The 21,521-nt window shown below is 40.7% G+C and overlaps 1 protein-coding gene across 7 annotated transcripts in view; it reads right to left on the reverse strand.

Annotated features, from left to right (window-relative positions):
- THSD7B (thrombospondin type 1 domain containing 7B) overlaps positions 1 to 21,521 on the reverse strand; it is a 329,550-nt gene that overhangs the window by 124,948 nt on the left and 183,081 nt on the right. For 6 of the 7 annotated variants that reach the window (XR_010071985.1, XM_063341430.1, XM_063341432.1 and 3 more), the window contains 3 exons: positions 20,430 to 20,545; positions 14,430 to 14,562; positions 13,277 to 13,380 (listed from right to left, as the gene is read on the reverse strand). Coding sequence is in view for 6 of the 7 variants with exons in the window: in XM_063341430.1 (XP_063197500.1) it covers positions 13,277 to 13,380; positions 14,430 to 14,562; positions 20,430 to 20,545 (353 nt within the window). In the remaining variant the exon portion in view is untranslated. The remainder of the gene's footprint in view (positions 1 to 13,276; positions 13,381 to 14,429; positions 14,563 to 20,429; positions 20,546 to 21,521) is intronic. The other variant, XM_063341433.1, reaches the window with a different exon arrangement.

Genomic DNA, 21,521 nt, shown 5'->3' on the forward strand with positions numbered 1-21,521 from the left:
ATTGTCTGTCCTAATGAGTCCTGGCTCTCGCAAACTGACAGAAACCGATCTTGATGTGTCAGGAATGAGCACCTTTGAGATCTCACGCAGGAGGCGCAGCTTATCAGCAAACACTCAGCCTATCCCTACAACAGCTCTAGTGACTTTTTTTTTTTTATTTTATTTAAGATGAGGGTTATGGAAACACGAGCCCATAAGCTTAGTTTTGATTTGCAGAAAAATATTGGAACAAATAATTATCTCGCAGATAACAACAACTACCACAGACAACAAAACAAAACAAAAAGTTAAATGCATCAACTTTCTTGCTGTAATAGATTGATGGACTCTGGGAAAGAAAATAAAGAACAGTAGCCTTATTTTAGAATAGCTCATTTCCTTGAGGACAAAAATCCTAAAAATGCTCAGCTCTGTGAATCCCAAATGACATCCAAATGACTTTCTTAATAATTAAATTATATTGCATCAAAAAGCACACGCCTTTAGCAGTTTAATCCGTATGCGCGCGCCCTAACCATGAGTAACTGGGTAAGCAAAGATTGGGTGGAGCTGCCATAAAAACATGTAGTATGCTTAGCACTAAAGAAAACCTCTGAAACAGAATAGAGCCTTTTGCTTTATGGTTCTCTCTGGACCTGATTCAACACTGTTTTATTACTGACTTTTGTTATTGTATCTGAATACAATTTGATTTTATGAGATCTTAAATATTACCTTTATAAACATTTCATGGGATGTTGACTCTCTACCTGCAAATTGCTTATTTGCTTATTGTATCTGTTCATTGATGCCATTGCAATAGCTTATTTTTGCATTAACTTCTTTGTCGAGTCTAGTTTATCTTCTGAGAAAATCCTGGTATGGAATTTTTAATAAGAAACCCTTAAAAAAAGAAAGATATAACTGTAACTGGTAAAGACATTTTCCCTTACAGCGTTCTGTTTGCAGTATAATTCAATCAGGGAGTTTATGCCAGTCACCATGAGATTTCAAGAAAGTACTTTGTATATCATTTAATCAATATGATTTGAGCAAGCCAGAAAGATTTTTTTAAATGGTAGGCTAAATTCTGCACACACCTGCTGCAATTCTACCCGAGTTTCAGACTTCTGCTCCGCCAACATTCTCCATACATCATTTCTTTCGCTTCCACCATTCTCACTATGCAAACTCAACACCAATAAAAGCCTGTGGCTGACCTCCGTCTCTACGATACGTACCAACTTGTTTTCAAGAATGGAAGACGACAACTGCACTGGGAGAAAATACAACAGGATCGTTGGTCTCCCCTGATCAACCTACTTGACAGGTTAGCGCTAATTGATAGCTGTACTCGTCTACCCATCACTTCTACTGCAAGTCTACTGCTACATCCCACAAAGCATATACTCAAGTCTTCCTGAACTAAAGCCCAAGAATTAAGTGTATTTAACTTCTGGAAACACATCAGATGATTATTTCACTCACAGTAAACATTTAATACTTGCAAAACCACAGGACCAACTGCAAATCGCTAATATGTTTCATTATTATTAAGCTTGCCCCTTGGAAACATCAGCTCTCAGGGTCAAATGAAATTCCATAATCCCTCTAAATTTCTTTCATGGTCACTTTCAATATTTACGCTTACCTGTGAAATTCATCTCCCTAGGAAAGACAGGCATCTTTCAAAGTCTTCAGATAAGACAATTTAAGCAGAGACATATTTTGCCCTGTTTCTCATCAAAGCACGTAAAATTGGAAAGTTTATGCTTTCATACCGGATTTGCAGAGTATTTACATTTAAATAAGCCTTAAAAAAGGCAAGATACATGATCTAAAAACAAAAATGAATAAAAAGCAGCCATTTTCCTATAAATGCTACAATTAATCACTATGATGAACAGATAGAAAGTAATCCATCTTATCGTACCATAGAGCTGATGTAGCTATTCCTTTCGTACACCACAGAAGTTAATTATTATGAGCAGATGTGCTTAGATTACATGAAAATTTATACTCCATGAAACTAGGCGCTGAAGATATCTATTTATTTTAAAGCACAAACGTATTCCCTGTTTGTTTGGAGGTTTGCTCACATGCAACTTTACCAGCAAGGTAACCCATCCATCTTGCAGGCAGTGATTTTTATGTGCTCCGCTAACTGAGCCTTCCAAAGCAGCCCTGAAAAAGCACCTGCTGCTCAAAGCAACTTCTCACAAACATGGTGCGTCTGATTTGCCCCACAAATTCCCCCACGTGCCCCAAACGATGCCTGCCACGACCGCATCCCATGCTCCAGGGGGTTAAAATGCAACAGAAGAGCTAAATCCCTCCAACTCTCTCAAGAGTTCGTGCCTGCACGTAGCTGCTCGGTTCTGCAGACCAATTTCCTCTTGATTTTCTCAAACATCGTTATAAGTACCTATTACTAAGATGCCTTCCCAGAGCATAAGGAATAAAATAATCCAGCAGTGAAGGCTCGTGGTCAGCAAGGGCAGAGGCTGTGGAAGCCCATATATTCCCGTCACACAGCGACGGCTGGGAGTGTTGCCCTCTCACGTCACACATCCCTTGAGGAAGTCCTGATCTACTTCACCCTGAATTAAACAAATGCTGAAGTAGATGGCCTGCGACAAGCCTATTACATTTTAATAGGCCTGTTAGATTCCCTTGTACTGCGTCCCCCTAGTTCAGGCGTTTCCCTTGCCAACACAAAGACCAGGATAAAAATAAAGATACAGAAATTTAATATCCAAAAGACAGTAGAAAAGAGATAACTCAAAGAAATTTCAATAACATTGGGGCACATATCAAAGAAAACAAATATATGTAATAGCAGGACTGAAACTTCAGTGAACTGTCAGGAAGGAACAATAGTACCGACATTAGAATTGACCAAAAAGTGGTAAAAAGTCACATTTGCTACAAGGCTTCACATGCAGGATCCACATTTGACTTTACAAAATACTCCACTTTGGGAAAACTCTGTCAAATCTCACAACATATTATTCCAAACTTTCCTTATTTCGCAAAGCCAATATCACCAATCCTTTAATAAATGATGCACGCACTAGGCAAAACCAGCGGCTGCCAGGAAAAAAATTGACTTTAGAAAAATCTTTGTTAGAAGGTGACAGTTTTTTCATTACTATCTATTGCCATCAAAGTATAGAGATGGCTTTTTCTTTTGTAGTAATTTTATTCCAGTGGAATTCCAATTTTTTGGATGAAGCTCCTCTTGATTTATTATACTATAAGTTAAGACGGAATCTTCTCCTGAGTCTTTTGAGAAGCAAATCAATGACAATACCGTTAATGAAAGGGGAGATGGGGTGTTTCCAACAGGGAAAATGCTTGGAAGTATTAATGCTGCAATCAAGCTGGTTTCGAAAGCACTAAACACAGTGCTCAGTATTTTTAATACTTCTGAACATATTTAGAAAGGGTGCCAACAGAAAAGAGCACCGCTGGCTGCGCAAAGCAAATGTATTATTGGCCATTTCACAGTTACCTGACGAACTCTTGCAAGGGCAAGCACTTCGTAAGTATCCCCGTCACTTCCAGTTACTCTGCTGTCACTTCAGCGCACCCGTTTGAAAGTAAGACGCTGGGGATTTTGAAAGATAGTTTGAGCCAAGGTTATTCATTTATTCTGAAATTGAAAACTCATGTCTAAAACCTCTACTGCAGACATAAAGCTACTGGAGTAACATAAATACACAAATTTAGATTCAACGAACATGACATCAGGATTCCTTCTGCACCTTTGTGGCATGTCACGTTTAACAGACTTTGTGCCTGAAGATTTATAGTAAGCCACACTGATGAGCTCTGCCACTTAGGATGCTAATATTCATGTTGAGTATTAGTGCTTAATTATTCAAAGAAACTTGACTCAATAATTTCCAATAAGGAGCGCTTTAGAACTAACGCGGAACAAGGGAAAACGCAAACTGCAACTTTTACCGAGCTCCTCCAAAGGAAATTCCCCAGGCAGTGCAAACGTTAGCTGTCTGACAAGGAACAATATCTGCTATAAATCAAATTCTGCATTTCTTTCAACATCTCCCTTTTTCCTTTCACCAGCAGTTGGTTTTGTCTTGTTTGTTGTTTTTTGAGTGGGTTGTTTTTGGTTTTTTTCGGGTGACAGGGGAGGATGTCCAAACAACTGACGAAGTCCTTTACTATTTCATCGATTTAGGCAGGACCAGCATTTCAACCCAGAACCGTCCATTTCTTCAGCTAGGTAAAATAAATATCAAACTAAGCCCCTTTGGTACCATCGTACTGTAATAACAAACAACCTGTCTTTATCCTTCCAGTTAACGTCTCTGGAATTTCTCACAATGTGGTATTCCACTTGACTGAGACCATTATGGACAAGGAAGAGGTTATTCTGGTAAAGACTGGGAGAATAACATCTCTGGTGTTTTCCTGACAACTAATAGCATAAAAGCTTTTTAATAAACTTGCTTATTTTCGGTCATGCTTCAAGGTTTCCCGTTTAAAGTGTCTGTTTGAAGAAAAGTTCTCCTTAAGGCCATTTTCCAGACAACCTGGATCTTACCCTGCTCAGCGCAGATGAATTTTTAACAATTTCCCTATGAACCACAGCAGCTTTGGCATGAATTATCTTTGGATTTGTAAACAGCACAACCGTGACAAGGAGGAAATTAAAATTTTATAAAAGCAAAAGTAGATCTAAATCAGTACTGAATGAACAGCCTGCAACACGGAGAGGTGAACAAGAGGGACGTGAAAGTGTTATATAAAATAGGAAACAAAAAAGGAGACCAAACAGGACTCAAATGTCTCACGAAGAAAGGATGATTCAATTAAATTAAAATCACCAAGAAGCCAAAAGAGATTACTCTCTGCAGGGTTGAGCCATGGAACTGAGGTATGCCAGACACAGGCAGAGGCCCAGAGATTAGGAAGAACACAAAAAAACCCAGGTATTTTCATAGCTAGTTACAGTGACAGTTACATGAGCTCATATAAAATATTAAGAATTTTTCATGTTTCAGGTTCTAAGTCAACGAAACACAGTTTTAGGATGAAATGGCTCCTGTATGTCTTATCAGGAGCACACAAGGCTGCGTGATCAGGTCTACTTATAACCCACCCGGGGCCACAGAATAGATTTCTGTTATAGTTTATAACATCCTCCCCCTAAACCATGAACCATGACCACCCAGGCCCACTGTTCATATAATAAATTTCCTCAGATTTCTAGGAAAAGTCTGAATCAACAGTTCATAACTGTGATTTTAAATCACTGGAAGCTGGTGCTAAAAACAAGTCGTAATCGGAAGGGCCTGTCTCTAGTCTGAGGGAGAGATTGCTCTTCATTATGTCTCTCATTACATCTTTCATCCTCCTGAGTAAGTCTCAGCACAGTTTGGTTCTCCTTGGACCTCTTTCATCTACTATACTCTGTTTAATGACAATCCATCATTTAAAAAAGGACCCCAAAAACGACTTTCACCGATAGTTGCTTAGATCATACAGACTACACGCTAGATGAAAGAAATCTTAGGAGGACCAAAGAGAGCTGAACTTAATCAGAGGGATGAAAGACAAAATGAAAATCTATCTACCCTTACATTTAAAAAGGAGTTTCCTTCAGATAATATGATCTCGACTCCCTCTCTGTACCTGTTAAATACGGTGTGAGTGCTGTCAGATCATTTGGGACTTTTATGATTGAGATGCTCTAGTGATTCCTGTAAATTGTACACATTTGGATGGTGCTGCCTTTGACTTTGAGGTGATCGGGCCATTTCCTATTGATCTAAAACCTTCTTTCCCCCCTTCTTCCCTCCTTCCTCCTAATCAAGGCAGAAATACGTAGCCTGGAAAGCTTTGATGTTCCCCTGCTTTACTTCTCATTATTTTGATCTTTTAACAATCCCTCTGTTGGTACATGCTTGTAGTATACATTTTCAGTGTTTATGCCTTCTGGCTTCAAAAGACTTTTCGACTTGATCAAGACTATTTTTCCCCCCCCAGGAAACAAATGCTGTGTGTTGTACTAAGATGCTGATATTTGTTTTGTTTATCAGATAGGAACAGTATATAGTTAAGCTAGAAAACCCGCTTATTTCCTTGTACAGATTGGAATATACTGTCCTGTTTTTGAAGGAAATCAAATATAGGTAATTTATCTGACGCAGTTTTCATCTTTATTTTATAGAGAGTGTACAGATTACTGAGTTGCCTTTGGATAAAACATTGCACTGTAGATTGCTGTCAGGACAAATTTTCTAAGAGTCTCCTCAATTTTTATATTTCTGGCATAAGGCTACAGTGACAGGAATGAGTTGGAGTCTTTCTTGCTATTAGGTAGCGTCTAAAAAGTAATGCCATGACAATTCTCCTACGGCCTGTGAAATACTCTTATAGCAGCTATACCTGAGGTGGAAGTCGGGCCAGACCCAGACTGAAATATAGTAGCACTGTTTTAAGCATCTTGTGATGCCTGCTGACATCTCTCATGAAAAAAGGAGGGCAGTCGACCATCAATCTTTTGTGAACCACCTGTCACTGGAAAATCAGTATCAATCTTTCTTCCCCTTGTCCTATCAACTAAGACCCAAGGAAAGAAAAATTGGTCTACAGGAACACATTACCTGGAGATCAGTGGGATGTAATACGATACGGCGATGAACTTCCATTCCCCAAACCAGCAGCCAGCTGCAGACTTCACTACAGCCATGCACAGATTTGCATAGACAACTCTGCTACGGAGCCAGGTTTTAAGAAATTGGCCCAGGATGATTTCTATACAAGCAGGTGATTTTATTTCTCATAAATTAAACTGCAGGAACCTAAAAAGCAGCCATGAAATGCTCAGAGACTGATCCGTCACATCTCACATCACCTCATCTGTCCCTTGCCCTCTCCTCCTGCTCACGGTCAATTCTAATGTTCCAAAACTGAAATAAATCCCATGGAAAATCTGTCTGGGAGAGGATACCTTCCTCACTCCACTGGTGTAGGAAAGGCTGAGAATGCATACACGGCATTAGTATTGTTTTGGTTTTTCTCCTCCTTAGTTTTTCCCTGTTTTCCCCTTTGTGAAACATTGTCACACGTTTTTGCAGGAACCTAAGCTACTGTCAAATCCACAATTAAACCCAGGCTTTGGGAAATAATTTGAAGATCAAAGCCAATAGGTAAACTGATAGAAATTAGATACAAAAAATCCAGACTCATGTAAAAAAGCATCCATACTGCAGTGATAAATTTCTAAAATTACAAAATCCTCTGCACAAATATACAGAGTTCACCAAGACTGAAGATAAGTTTTAAATGTAAAATGAAGGGTAAACGTTCATTAAGTTCAAGAGATTTTAATTCATTCACTGATATTCACCAGAATATCCTAAATAGCTAATGTCTTTCTGTTAATGAAGTTTGGGTATTTTGCAAAAAGAATCCTAATCTATTGGAATTATTCAGGAAAAAGTTGCGAAGTTTTTATTTGGTCTTAATTATTTGTCATTCTTTACAGTGGCAGGAAGTATTATGAAACAAAAGTAAAAGGGAAGATTACCCCTTAAAAATATTCTATTTTAGGAATCAGAAGAATAAATGTCACAACCTTGGAGATCAGAAGGAAAATATAAGAAATACGTGATTTCAGGATGTACATTTTTTTAGAACAGTGTAATGCTACTCACGCGTAGTCCATAACTCTTGATTCCAGACTTACCTCTGCAGGACCGCTGCCCATCTTTCTACATAGTGCAAGTGCTGCACATTTTTTTCTGTAATGAAAATGTCGCTTTTCTGATTTCAGACCATGCTCAGATCCATCCAACTTCTATTTTTGGCCCACCCTTCGAAGCACTCACAATTTGCAAATAGCCAGATATGTTATAGGTGTACTCTGTATTTCATTATACACACTATCAGTGGAAATCCCGAAGACAGCCACGAGTATGTCTCCCCCATGTGAAGCCATCTGAAATGTCCTTCCTTATTGACAGCAAACCACTGCTAACAGAGCTTTGACTGCGGTTTTTCAACAAGCTGCACAACCACCTCATCCTGCATTTCTCCAGGTCATACTTTCTTATTGCCCATGGGAGACTGTCACGTTGGACCAGACTCAATGTCTTCCTAAAGTCAGGAGAATATTATCTGTCCTGCTTTCCATTTACCTTACTGCCTAACCTCCAGCCCACTGCCTTGTCAAGGAAAGAAATCAGATTATCAAGAACAAATAATAGTAAATCAATTCTGGCGTGGTTGTTTCTTATCACCTTATTACTCTCTGTGTGTTTATAAGCTAAAAACTGCATTATCAGTGACAAGAAAATAACAATACAGACAACAGGTACTTTATGAATTTGCAGTACAATGTAGAGCGGCTACATCGGTAAAGTGTCGGCGAAACGCCAGGAAGACACAACTGATCAAGAGACTGAGGCTCTCCATCCTGGGAAGGCCGCCCCCTGAACATCAGTCCCCATCCCAGATAGACTTTGTTTCACAAACTTGCCTTTCACAAACGAGACTCGGCTCCTGTCCTTACCATGGTAATTATTTTTCCCTCGACTACTTGCTACCAATGCCGCCAGTTGCCAGGCAGGTGTCTTCCAGACAGTGACGCCGGTTGGGACCACTCAAGTTCAGGCTCCCTGCGCCCCCAAATCCATACTCCCACTTGTATCCCCGCAACCACCCATTAACAGTGGCTCCCTAGCCTGCTATTACCTGAAAAAATCACTGACAAACCCAACAAAACTTCAGCATCGCTCAGAATAAGGCTCAAGGTGCCAGTGTCCTACCAGGAGAAGTTAATATTGGAGGGAGCTCCTGATGACAGGTAAGCCGCTATCGGCAGGACAGATTTATACACAGGACTGCACTGCAAAGCACTGCTCATAAATATCACCATCTCACTGAAGCAGACCCTGTCTTCGCCGCGTTTACTATCATAAATGTATTCATTGTAAACTTTAGGCCATCACATTGCCTCTAGCCTGTAAATTATAACAGGATTCTTATATGTACCTCCTGAAATTGGTAATTCTGTGCAAAAGCATTCTGCAACTCAAATCACTGTGAATGCATCTGTTAATTTGGCTAATCAGCAGTTATATTAACTACCTACAAAACAGGGAATAAGAACTGTTGGGTGACTATCTTATCGTCAAAAAAAATGGTAATGCTGATGCTTTTTTGATGGCACTTCTCATTATAAATAGGTTACCCATAATATAATTTCAGCAGAAACAACAGTAATGTATTATCAGTCTGTAACACAGTAATGGCCATACGCACTAGATAATACAGCTAAAGGATGCCTGTTTGAAATATTTTTGTAGATGCAATGTAAACAGGCAATACCAAAATTCATCTTTTCATCTTACCTCGCATATAACACATTAACTTAGTCATTAATTTGTTGCAAATTGTTTGTAATCACAGTTCTGCCTGTATTTTAGATGAGATTTTGCTGGAACTATCACTGCGTTTAGACACACTAGGAAAACAGTAGATTGTTACAATTTTTGTTCTCATAACTATAAATTTTTGATCTGCATCTCAGTCTCCACCGGGTCTTGTCTGCAATACTCCTATAGCTATCACAGAAGCTCCAGAGCAAGAGCCAGAAACCTGCAATGAAGGAGACAGGAATCTTAAATTGCTCGAGTCCGGTGCTGCCTGCCATCTACTTTTTCCCACTGTCAATTCATATATCAACTTTTCAACTGAAACGGATTATATTTAACACCAACCATCTTAGCGAAGTCCACGTGGTGTGAATTTACAACCCAGTTAAAGAAGGAGAGAAATACTTCATACGTGCTCTGACAGCAGAGCATACCAAGAGAAATATTCCACTGAGATGCGCGGTGAGGCTGTGCGGTATCGATCCACCCCGCGACCTCAGGTGAGCTGGGGAGAGCGCACTTCCCCAAAGCAGAAGGGTAGTTTCTCATTACTGCGTTGTTGTTGTTTTCCTGTACATAAGCCAATAAATTATTCTCTAAAACTATTCGTTGCTCTGTGTCACCGCGTTTCCGTATTCTTGTGATGGGGAGCTACAGCTCTGAGTGGGACTTACTGTCTCGTTAATGGGGGAAGATGTAGTCAAATCCCCCAAATGAATCACAGTTAAGAAGTGGCAGGAGCAGAAGAAATAAGACACGCCATGTTCCGTTGCTGCAGCTACTCCTTGCTTTTGGAAAGTAACTACTTTTTTTCATAGCCATCCTGTCAGCATATTTCCAAGACTAGTTTTTAAAGCAGAGTCTCATTACATCAGTCTGGTCTTTAACACGTATCTATTTACTTTATCAACGGCTTTTGAAGCAGCCTTCAAAGATACTTGCTTAAAATAGGCTTTCCATCCACTAATTAAACCTTAACAATCCCTTGTAATGAGCAACACATTTTTCCCCCCAAAATGTAAATGTCTAAGGTGGCTGCTCATGCCAGCACGGAAGGGAGAGGTCATTTCTGAAGGATCCTCCATCACAAACATCAGAGAACAGTAAAGTCACTGAAGGGCATCCAAAGCAGAAGCAATTTTCTCGCAGTCTTGACACCTTCTAGTAAATTAGTCTCTTGTCAAGGAAAATGACAGCTATACAGCAATAGAAAAGCTTGTAAAGCTCTTCATTTACTGTTAGAAATGTTGTATATGTCACTGTCATGCAACAGTAACATCTCCACCCTGTTTTACTTGAGTGCCCTATCTCAGGGGCTTTTTGCAAATCGTGCCTTAATGAAATTTAAATAACAACTATATTTCTTAGTTCTAAATGCTACTTTTCTCTTATCTGCACGATTGTTTTCTGAATACGTTGGTCCACTGACGCTGATACACACAATGAAAGGCTGTTGTAATTAGTGTGATATCATTCCAAGATAAAGCCACGAAAACTGCAGCTTCAGACAGCTGTCATCTCTTTGGCTATTCTGCTTATTATTCACAGACAAATTCTGATGTCTTCTGCATGTTATCTAGTACGTTTATGTGCAATTTCAGTTAAAACACTCATGGAACAAGAAAAAAAATTCTGAAAATGGATGCTCTAAGGAACAGCAAGACTGATTATCTTCAGTGGTAAAAGGGTAATTGCTGTTACACGGTAAAAAAGAAATTGGGCAAATTCATATAAATACTCTTTGGAGAATAAGCACTTACTGGCTAAAGATGCTGACACATTATGCAAGCCAATTACTGCTGGTGATACCCTGAATGCAAACTCGTTTGTAGGATGCCTGAATATTGCAGGAAAGCATCTATCAGTAACACCTGGCGTTCTTCCACCGGTGGCACAGACTCCCCTGAAAAGACCCACAGACTCACAAAATCGTACAATACAATTTAGAACGGAAGGGACCTCTGAAGATTCAACGCCTGCTTTAAGCAGCACTGACCTCAAAGTTAGAAAAGGCTGCTCAAGACCTTATTCAGTTGAGTTTTCAGTGTCTCCAAGGAATTTACAGCCTCTCTGGGCAATCTGGGAATTTCCCTCACCACAGCCTATGACTGTTAGCATCTGTTATTTCACTGTGCACCTCTGGGAAGAGCGTGGCTCCAACTTCTTCGTGAACCCCGCTCCCATCAGACACTTTCCAGGCTGAACAAACCCAAATACCCAGCCTCACGCCTCAAGTTATTTCAAAAATATCTCCAAAGACCCCTCTACAAGCTGAAGAGACCCAGCAAGGCGCACAGGCAAACGCCACCCTTGGCTAAATGGCTACTCCCTGACAATATGGTGACACAGCATCTCTTCACATGGGCCAGCTGCTCTTGAAGGGTTCAAGTAGCAGCAAGGTGAGGTATTAACAGCAGCTTTATGAAAGTTTCCCTTACTAAACACTTCTATAGACACGATACAGAATCGCTGAAAATCTAACAGCTTGTTTTTCAGAAGCAATATGGTCAGAGTTCGCAGCTTGGTTTCAGCTGCCTTCTCTATGGAGATCACTCCCCTTGTTTGTAGGAAATGTCTTGAAAATCTTCTTCCATGGGTTTCATCTGAGAACTCATTTTCCTGAAACCCCACTCACCCTCAATAACACCTCGCAGATTGGTTCTATCACAACATGTAATTATAAAAACCAAAGCTGTTTGCGAAAAGCACAGTTAATTACAAAAAGCGAACGTGGCACTGCCACAAATTTTGCTTAAACCCACCGGGTTATGAAATTCCTTTTCCATGATTACCCTGCACATAGCACACAGCCTATGTAATTGTGGGAGGACTCGCCACCGAGCAAAAATAAGCGTGATACTCTTCTATTATACTTCAAATTCTGTCAGAGTAAGATTAATACAAAGTTCGTGCACCTACTGGAGCATAAAGATTACCTTCCCTTCACATGGAGATTGAGGAATACATTTTAGGACATCTCAATTTACAGAGCTCTCTTTGAAATTCTTGTGGAAAGGCTTGTGGTCAAAACCTAATTAAAGATATTTACTCCTTTGAGCTTTAGTTTAAAACACATTTCTTCTATCAGACACAGCCCACATACTGTCAGGGTTCTTCTTGCTTTTCCTTTGTTTCCAGATTATATAAGAAATTCACTTCATCTTTAAAGAATAGTTTCTACTATTCTTTCCCTTATGAAGGAGTAAATTATTATGTCAAGTTTCTTCAGTGAGCATACCTGTATAGTAATTTTTTTTTTCCAATAAAAATAATCTTTTGTTAAAGGTTTCATTAGATTTCCCAGGAGACTGATAACAGCCAGATCTCCAGCCATCTGCAGGAACCACGACAGACTCCAATCACCCACCGAACAGTAAAATTCTTCTCAACACTTTTGTTCAGACAAGGGGATCACTGTATTTTCCAAGTGCTAATCACACCAAGGGCAGGAGCCCAAAGCCTTTACCCACGCTGAAATTCTCTAACAGTCTTAATGAAAATCAGGCCTCGGGCAAATTATTACTAAAATTTAAAATCACAAGGAAATTATCCTTTCCATTTTTAGCACCAAGAACGGATTACTTCATAGAGGCCTATAGATAAGCAGTTCTTTCAAAGCCCAAATGCTTCATCTTCAAGCAGAAGAGGAGCAAATTACCGCGAGGCATAAATCCCCTCCTATACTGCAAGCATACTCTCACGTTACTGGTACTTTAACGTCCAGCACAGCAGCAAAACTGTCCAATGGGTCCACTTCCAAAACCACTTTATCTTAAGTGCTTCAGTCACTCAGTTTCCAGATTAGCTACTGTAAAAGAGCAGAGACCCTACTTAAATACCACACTCCAGCACCTGAAATATTTGGAGGCTGCACGGAGAAAGCTTACCCCTTGACTGCAAACCACGTCCACATGCCTCGCTATGTCCCGGCGCAGTCTGTCTCACTGAATCCGGCACCAGCACACAGTGACTCCAGCGGTGGGTCTTCCACCTGCCAGAGGAAAAGATTAACAATTAAGTTGGTTAAGACTGTAAAACAGTTAACATGTCCAAGCAAAAACTTCAGTTACGAATTATGATATACTGCAGAGACTTAAGGAAAAATAGTCAAAAAGCTGCAATTACTCCTTAAATAAGCGTTGTGAACTGAAACTCAGATGCAAGGTTCACCTTCTAGAAAGCCATGTCATCCTCCAACCGCGTTACCCTTTCTCATTTTTGTAGGGCATGCTTCAGAATCACGTAAAACACACAGGAAACACCTTCAGTGGGCTCCAAAATCAGGCTCTCCTCCTGCAAACCCGTTCTCATACAACTGATGCTGCACCCAGTCTGCTTTCTATGCCAGGATGGGTGCCAGTCAAGAACAGGAGAAAGCAGCAACATGGTACAGGGCCAGGCAGAGCCGAGTGGTGGGACTCCTGCTCCTCCTTCGGCTCCCCGCTCTGCTCGGAGACCATGTGCTGCCGGATGTGCGGGCTGGAGAGTTATGTGCGAAGATATAATGCTTTTCTATTTACTAATATTGTATAACAGATGGGTCACAGAATTTTAATGAAGAGCGGTGAGTAATTGCCCTATTGTACTATTTGTCTAATCAGAATTTTTTAAAGTGCATATTATTCACTGGAGTGAGAGCATCAGGGGAAAAGATAAGAGTTTCTGCAATAAGCATACAATTATGATTAAGGCAGTAGAGTGCCTGTGGTCCCAAAATAGCTTACATTGATTTTTAGATACACGAGGAGGGAGTTCCCAGTAATAGCTTCCTTAAACACATTGAACCCTGAGGTTACCATTTCTAGGAGCTGTGTCTATTGGTGCTTGTTCTGATGATGCCAGATCTACCGAAATCTCCAATTTGAACTCTACGTTACACAGTTTGCAAGGTTTATTGTTCATACATTGTTATGTGTTTAAAACTCTGCATTTTCCAGTTTCATGTCATTTTCTGGTGAAAACTGGGCAGGATAATTGAGTCGTTTCTAAAGAAGTGGAAACCCACTAGCAGGAGAGTGATTCCAAGGTAACACTTTTTACCTGTACACTGGACAGACAGGAATATCCTCACATTCTCTTTCCTCATACAAGGTGTCTGGGCATGCCTGTCCCCCGTTGGCAGCATCCTGAATGATAATCCTATACCGGGACTGCTTAACTGCAGTGGCATTGCCTGTAAAATAAAGAAAAAAATCAACTTCCAGACACGGCTGGTACCCCGAGTTAGTGATCTAGCTGTCTTGGTTGAAAACATGCTTTGCATTTCATTTATATTTTGAAATCGTGAGCACTCTGGCACTACCCAAAGAAGAGAGGGGATGGTATGGTGGATGAAAAGCTACCATTACTCGTTTTAAAATTACCAGTAGTTCATCAGAACAGCACCTGTAAGGTCGATAAATAAACAGCCTAAGAGATACATCAAAAAACGTCTATTTAACAGAGCAACAAATCAGACAAGAAAGTAAGTATGAGCATATACCTGGCCTTGAACACCTCCAGGGATGGGGCACCCACAACTTCCCTGGGCAGCCTGTTCCAGTGTCTCACCACCCTCACAGTAAAGAATTTCTTCCTAATATCTAGTCTAAACCTACCCTATTTCAGTTTAAAAGCATTACCCCTCAGCCCATCACTACAATCCCTGATCAAGAGTCCCTCCCCATCTCTCCTGTAGGTCCCCTTTAGGAACTGGAAGGCTGCCATAACGTCTCCCTGGAGCCTTCTCTTCTCCAGGCTGAACAGCCCCAACTCTCTCAGCCTATTTTCGTAGAAGAGGTGCTCCAGCCCTCTGATCATCTTTGTGGCCTCCTCTGGACTCGCTCCAACAGGTCCATGTCCTTCTTACATTGGGGGCCCCAGAGCTGGACACAGTACTCTGGCTGGGGTTTCAAGAGAGTGGAGCAGAGGGACAGAACCATCAAGCTCAATCTGCTGGCCACACTTCTGTTGATACAGCCCAGGATGCGGTTGGCTTTCTGGGCTGCAAGCGCACATTGCCAGCTGACGCTGAGCTTCTCATCAACCAGCACTCCCAAGTCCCTCTCCTCAGGGCTGCTCTTAAGCCATTCTCCACCCAGCCTGCATTAGTGCTTGGGATTGCCATGACACAGGTGCAGGACCTTGCACTTAGCCTTGTTGAACTTCAGGAGGTTTGCATGGGTCCACCTGTCAAACCTGCCCAGGTCCCTTTGGATGGCATCCCTTCCTTCCAGCATGTTGACTGCACCACACAGCTTGGTGTCGTTGGCAAACTTGCTGAGGGTGCACTCAGTCCCACTGTCCATGTCACCAATGAAGATGTTAAACAGCACTGGTCCCAATACCAACCCCTGAGGAATGCCACTCATCACCAGTCTCCACTTGGACATTGAGCCGTTGACTGCAACTCTGAGTGCAACCATCCAGCCAATATCTTATCCACCAAGTGGTCCATCCATCAAATCCACGTCTCTCCAATTTGGAGACAAGGATATAATGCGGGACAGTGTTTTTTGTAGGATTCTCCTTGGCTCATGTTCCAGTTTGATCGTGAACAGTGGGCGTCTATCAGCCAACTGACTGGAAGGAACTTTGCAGAAAAAGAGGTGGGAGTCCTGATGGACAAGTTGACAATGAGGCAGCAATGTACCCTTGCAGCAAAGAAGGGCCACAGCATCCTGGGCCGCGTTAGGAAAAGCATCACCAGCAGGTCAAGGGAGGTGATCCTTTCCCTCTCATCAGCACTGGTGAGACATCTGGGTGCCATGTCCAGTTCTGGGTCTCCCCTGGAGAAGGAGGACATGGGCATACTGGAGTGAGTCCAATGAACAGCCACAAAGACTACTGAGGGACTGGAGCGCCTGACACACAAGAAGAGACCAGGAAAGCTGGGACACTTCAGCCTGGAGAGGAGGAGGCTCACGGGATCTTATCAAGGTGTATCAATACCTGATGGCAGGGAGTAAAAGAGAGAGCGCCAGACGCTTTTCACAGCAACATCCACTGTGAGATTTTTCAAACAGCTGAGTACCCATTTAACAGTGATTTAATTCAAGTCACTGCTCCTCAGCTTCCTGATAAAAGTTTAATGTGTCAAAAATCTACCACGTCCCTTAATTGGAGCAGCTACGCTGTCAAAGGAGGAGATTAAATTCATTGGGCACGACTTGTTCTCAATAAATCCATCCTGGCCAGTTTCTCAGAATCTGATTCTTGAAATGTTTATATCTCAAGTAATAACCTGTTCTTGTGTTTTTCTACACAACAAAGTTAGGATGAGTAATCTACAATTTCCTTAATCTTTGCTTTCTTTTTTTGGTGGGGGGAATGGTGATGGTGGGGGTCGGGAATCAATTGCTTGGTTTGGTTTGTCTTGGTTTTACTGGGTTTTAGTTAGTTCCTTACGACTTACAATTTCTCACCCAGAAGACACTCACTAGATGCTCTGGTGTTACTTTATTACTTCCTTCTCTGTTCACACAGCCCTGCTGACGTGGGAACATTGCATTTATAGAAATACTTATTCTTTAGTCCTTTCCTCTCCTGGCTGCAGACAGGAGACAACAGCAGCAACTACACATTCCCCATGTTGTGTTTCCCTCGTTTCTCAGTAAGTAATGGACAAGTATTTCATTCAGCTTCCCCTTCCTTCTAATCCATTTCTGTAATTCTTGTTATCTAATATCCTCCTATAGCTTAATTTGCATTCTCAATATCTGTATTGTATTTTTAAATTCACTTTCAGTTACATGCTTGTTACTAATTTTTGTGAAACAATTTGACAATCAAAAAGGAAACAAGGTCCTGAACAACTCCAACGATGAGAAAAGCTACGAACAGGGCTATGCTGGCTGGGTTTGATGTTTTCTCCTCATGGTTTGAAGCTTGAACACGTAAGTCATATACAGACCTACACACGCCTTGTTCCCCTGTGCTGCCGGCTTTCTATTACAATAGTTTCCGGATAGAAAATAGAGTCCCGTTGGGCTTCAGCCCATCATACAGTCTTTCTTGGTAGCTTCCAGGTGTTCTACACTCCTGACTGCATAGAGCATGTTCCCAAGCGGGGTTGCTACCAATTCTCTCAGTTTGTTGAAGTCTGTCTTTATTTTCTTTTTTTTTTTTTAAAAACATCTTGCTGATATTGCCATCCTTCCCTTCTCCTAAGAATCGTGAACTCTATCACTTTGTGATGATTTTCATTCAAATTATCTACCACCACTAGAATCTTAGCCATTTCCTTCCTATTAATCAGTACCAAATCTAAATGAGCCTCCCACAGTAATTTTCTCCACCTCAAGAAACTAAATTATCCTCAACATTTATTGCACATTACTCGAACCCCATTTTCAAAATTGAATTTCCTCATTGGCTTTTCTACAGCATTCCTTACAAACGTTAATGAACGTAATTTTTATATCTCATTTAAAGTTGCTATAGCCCGATTTTCCAGAGTATTAGCATTATGTACGACTGTCCTTTTAAAGAAGAACTTCAGCTGATTTCAAGTATGGCTACGACTGCTCGCCCTCCTGAAAAAAGTCAAGCCTCAAGATCTCAAGAGAACCTTAACTTCTGTGTCCTTACTTTACAACTCGGATGATGCTGTTTGAGAGTTTTGGGGGTGCCTTACCTCTGCTTCCACTCCCCCCACCCTGTCCCACCCTCTCCTCATACAGGCTCCCATACAACTCCTCCTCTCAATCCACTCCTCTCATCCCTCCCTTGCTCTTGCATCTTTCCTTCCTCCGCACTGGACCCCCAGGGCTTGGGAAGATCCCTCTCCAGAGAGGGACAAAATCCTTGTTGACTACTGTAAAGCTATATCTGGTCCAGCTTTTACAGGAAACATTCAGCGTCACCGACTTTGCTCATGACCAGAGAGAAAGGCAGAATCTGGTCAACACAAGACTCTGAGCAGGCAATAATAAGGACAGGCTCTCCATGATTTTTGTCACTAAAACAGAGCTGTTTTCAGTGCTGTTGTGCAAATAAGAGTTTTTGAAGGGTTAAGTCTTTAACTGTGACCAGCTCTGGTTGTGTGTTCTGTTTATGAGAACTGGAAGTGGCAGATCCCTGACAGAAACTGTCTGAAACAAGGCAGAGGTCACTGGAATTTCTGATCGTGGCACGTCATGCATTTTATCTGCTGTTACTCCATCTTGTTTCAAACCTGATTTAAGGCATGGGGAAATAAATAGGACAGTTACTACCTAAACATTTCACGTAAACTTGTTTAGAGAATTAAGCAACAGCGGAATTTCTAACCTTTTCCCCAGACAACCAGTGCCCAGAAGAGGAGAGGTACTTACAGGTACCACCTATTTTCAGGAGGGAGATGAAAAATGTTATTTATTGTCAGGTGCTTGGGGTTTGTTTTTTTTTAAATCTCCCCGTTTTAAATCTATGCTGACAGAGCAGAGAGCACATCACCCATGCTGAAAGCCCCTACCCTCCCAGGACACCTTCACCACCCATTACGGAGGTGACAGAGGAAAATCTACATGCTGCTGCGCATTCAAACCATTTCATATCCTGAAACCTCCATATCGATTCTTTGATTCTTGTTTCGATTCATCCTCAAAGACCCATTAAAGCAGATATATTATAGGAGGCTGCTGTAGACAGTTGTCACCTTTAAGTATCTGAAATGGCAGAGAATCAATAACTCGCAACAACCTCCCTGTTCCTGCCTCACCAACAGGTGTTTGGATTCAATTGCACTTCTTTTGTGAATTATGTTGTCTGTCCATCTGTTATTGCCCTAAGTTCACCGCTGTCTATGCTTCTGAGGTATGAGATAATCCTTCACCAGATGACAACCTGTTGCCTGATGACATTTAAATGTAGGGAAAAGGCCAGCTTTTTTGTTGTTAGATAGTAAAGTTGGACGCATTTTCTCAGATAAACTACAAACAGCTTAACTGGTAAAGTTCTGTGTAAACCTGATTTAGTGATTGCATGTTTGTCTAAGCTCTGATCTTATGACGGTACACATTTAATTTTAAATCTGCCAGGCAATACCTGTTCCTGCTTGATCTGCTTAGTGATTCACCATCTGTGTGTTGTTTTCATTAAATGCAACTTTTCTATTAAAAAAAGCAAAACCCCTAACAACTCACACATGTATGGTAGTTTTTAAATTTCATTATCGTGCTCAGGTTTTAATTGCACAATGCAAATGAAAAAAAAAAACCTTGCAATGCAGCTGTATCAATCACAGATCCAGCAAAAAGCAAACTCCCCCAACTAAGAAGTTTTAATTTAGAATTATATTAAAATGATAACACTGCCAAGGAGGTTAAATAATTAATTTCTTCTCATTTTAATTGTAGACTATTATTTAATAAACAAAGTAATTTACCAGGTAATTTATTCTACTTCTTCATAGGCAGCTCATTTAAAGTCTAAAAATAAATTGCTAATTAAAACAGGATTCACTGTTTTAGAAAGCAGCTCATTTTCCTGTACAATCTAACAAGGACTACGCTAGAGCATCCACTGAGAATCTTTGAAGGGCATGGAAGCCACCAACAAAAATGAAATATTATGGTAACTGAGAAGGCTTTCATCTGAACAATTAACGAAACACACAAATTCGTCACAAAAAACAACACTAGACCATTATAAAGAAACTTTGCTAAACACCTAGTGCACAAAAGCTAACCAACTAGATCAAAGAAATGGATGGTCCTTGAAAAACCACAAAGCACGGGAGTTATTTGCACAAGCCTGTATGTACATCTAGGTCGGTCGAGAGCAATAAATTTCTTACAATGTATCAATTCCACATATAGCCATACAACGTTGGGGGCTTGGACTTCTGATTTTGAAGCCCAGAAGGAATTTATTCCAGGTAAATAGAACTTAACTCACCAAATCTGCTCACGAGGATCCCACCTCCCTCAACAACATTAGTGTCAACAAACCAGAAAGTCCAAAACTCGTGCATATGAGTGCCCTAAAAATTATCAGACTGATGTGAACTACAACTACCGCACATTTCTAGGCCAATTCTCTATTTTTTTCATGAATTTTAACCTCTTCTTAAAGGCTTACCAGGCTGACATGCTGTTGGGCAGCGAGTCCACTCACTGAAAGGCGTGACAAGGCAGTCTTTCTTGCAGAGGAGGAGGCACGGCCGCACGGTCTCAGGTCTGATGGACTCTGGACACCTATCGATCCAAACGCAAAGATAAAATACAATAAAAAATTAAAACTACAGGGAAGTGTTTTACTCCTAAGGCCCTCACAGGGCTGTGAGCAAAGATATCACTTCTGCTCATAGCAAGCCTCATTTTGCGATTATTTTTTTTTAATTCATTTTTAACTCCCAAATGAAAAATATTTCTAATAAAAGTTTCAGACACAGTTAATATTTAAAAACTCAAAGGGTGTAAAGGGGATAATTTTCTGGGATCAGGCAAATCTTGCATTTCCAATGGGGGAGCAGAGAAGGAATTGCTCTCTTTTAGTTTTTATTACTTAGAAAGATCACTTAAAAATCCTGAGTAATGCATGAAATCCAAAATGACCCCATTTGAAAGAAGAATACGCCACTAAACCCTAATGGGAAAAAAAATAAATCTTAAAGCTATGATTCTGCTACTGAGATAGTAATATCATACTTAGGGGTATAATTTAAAAGAAAATAAATATAAAGAGGCATTTCTTCTCATTAAGTACGATTATCCTAGAGGGCAGATTTCTGTTATCTAAGAGAAGACGTTTAAGTATTTTTCTGCAAAAATTTTAGTTTTACTTGGCTTTCTTTGCCTTGCAACCTCTTTAGATATGGTATACTTTTTCTTCATGAAATCAGGAAAAATGCAGAATATAACAAATGACAGCATGCCAACACACAAAGGCTATCTATTTACATGGCTTATCTCATTTCTGAAGCCGTATTAACGGCAGACCTTCACCCCAGCACTTCTAAAGCCAATGTTACTTTGGTAAAGTTTTCCCGGGCAGTAACAGGGTACTATTTAGTTCTGAAACACGGAGGTTTTATTCCTTGACTTCGAACTGTCTCCCTAAAGACTTCTAGAGGTCTAATTTTTAAGATGATTATCAGCATAAGAACAATACGCAGTGCAGCAGCAAACAATTTCGTTAAGAAGCTCTTTTAAGGACTCAGCAGTCCTTTTC

The sequence above is a fragment of the Chroicocephalus ridibundus genome, chromosome 7, assembly GCF_963924245.1.
Source record: "Chroicocephalus ridibundus chromosome 7, bChrRid1.1, whole genome shotgun sequence".
Classification (NCBI taxonomy): Eukaryota; Metazoa; Chordata; class Aves; order Charadriiformes; family Laridae; genus Chroicocephalus; species Chroicocephalus ridibundus.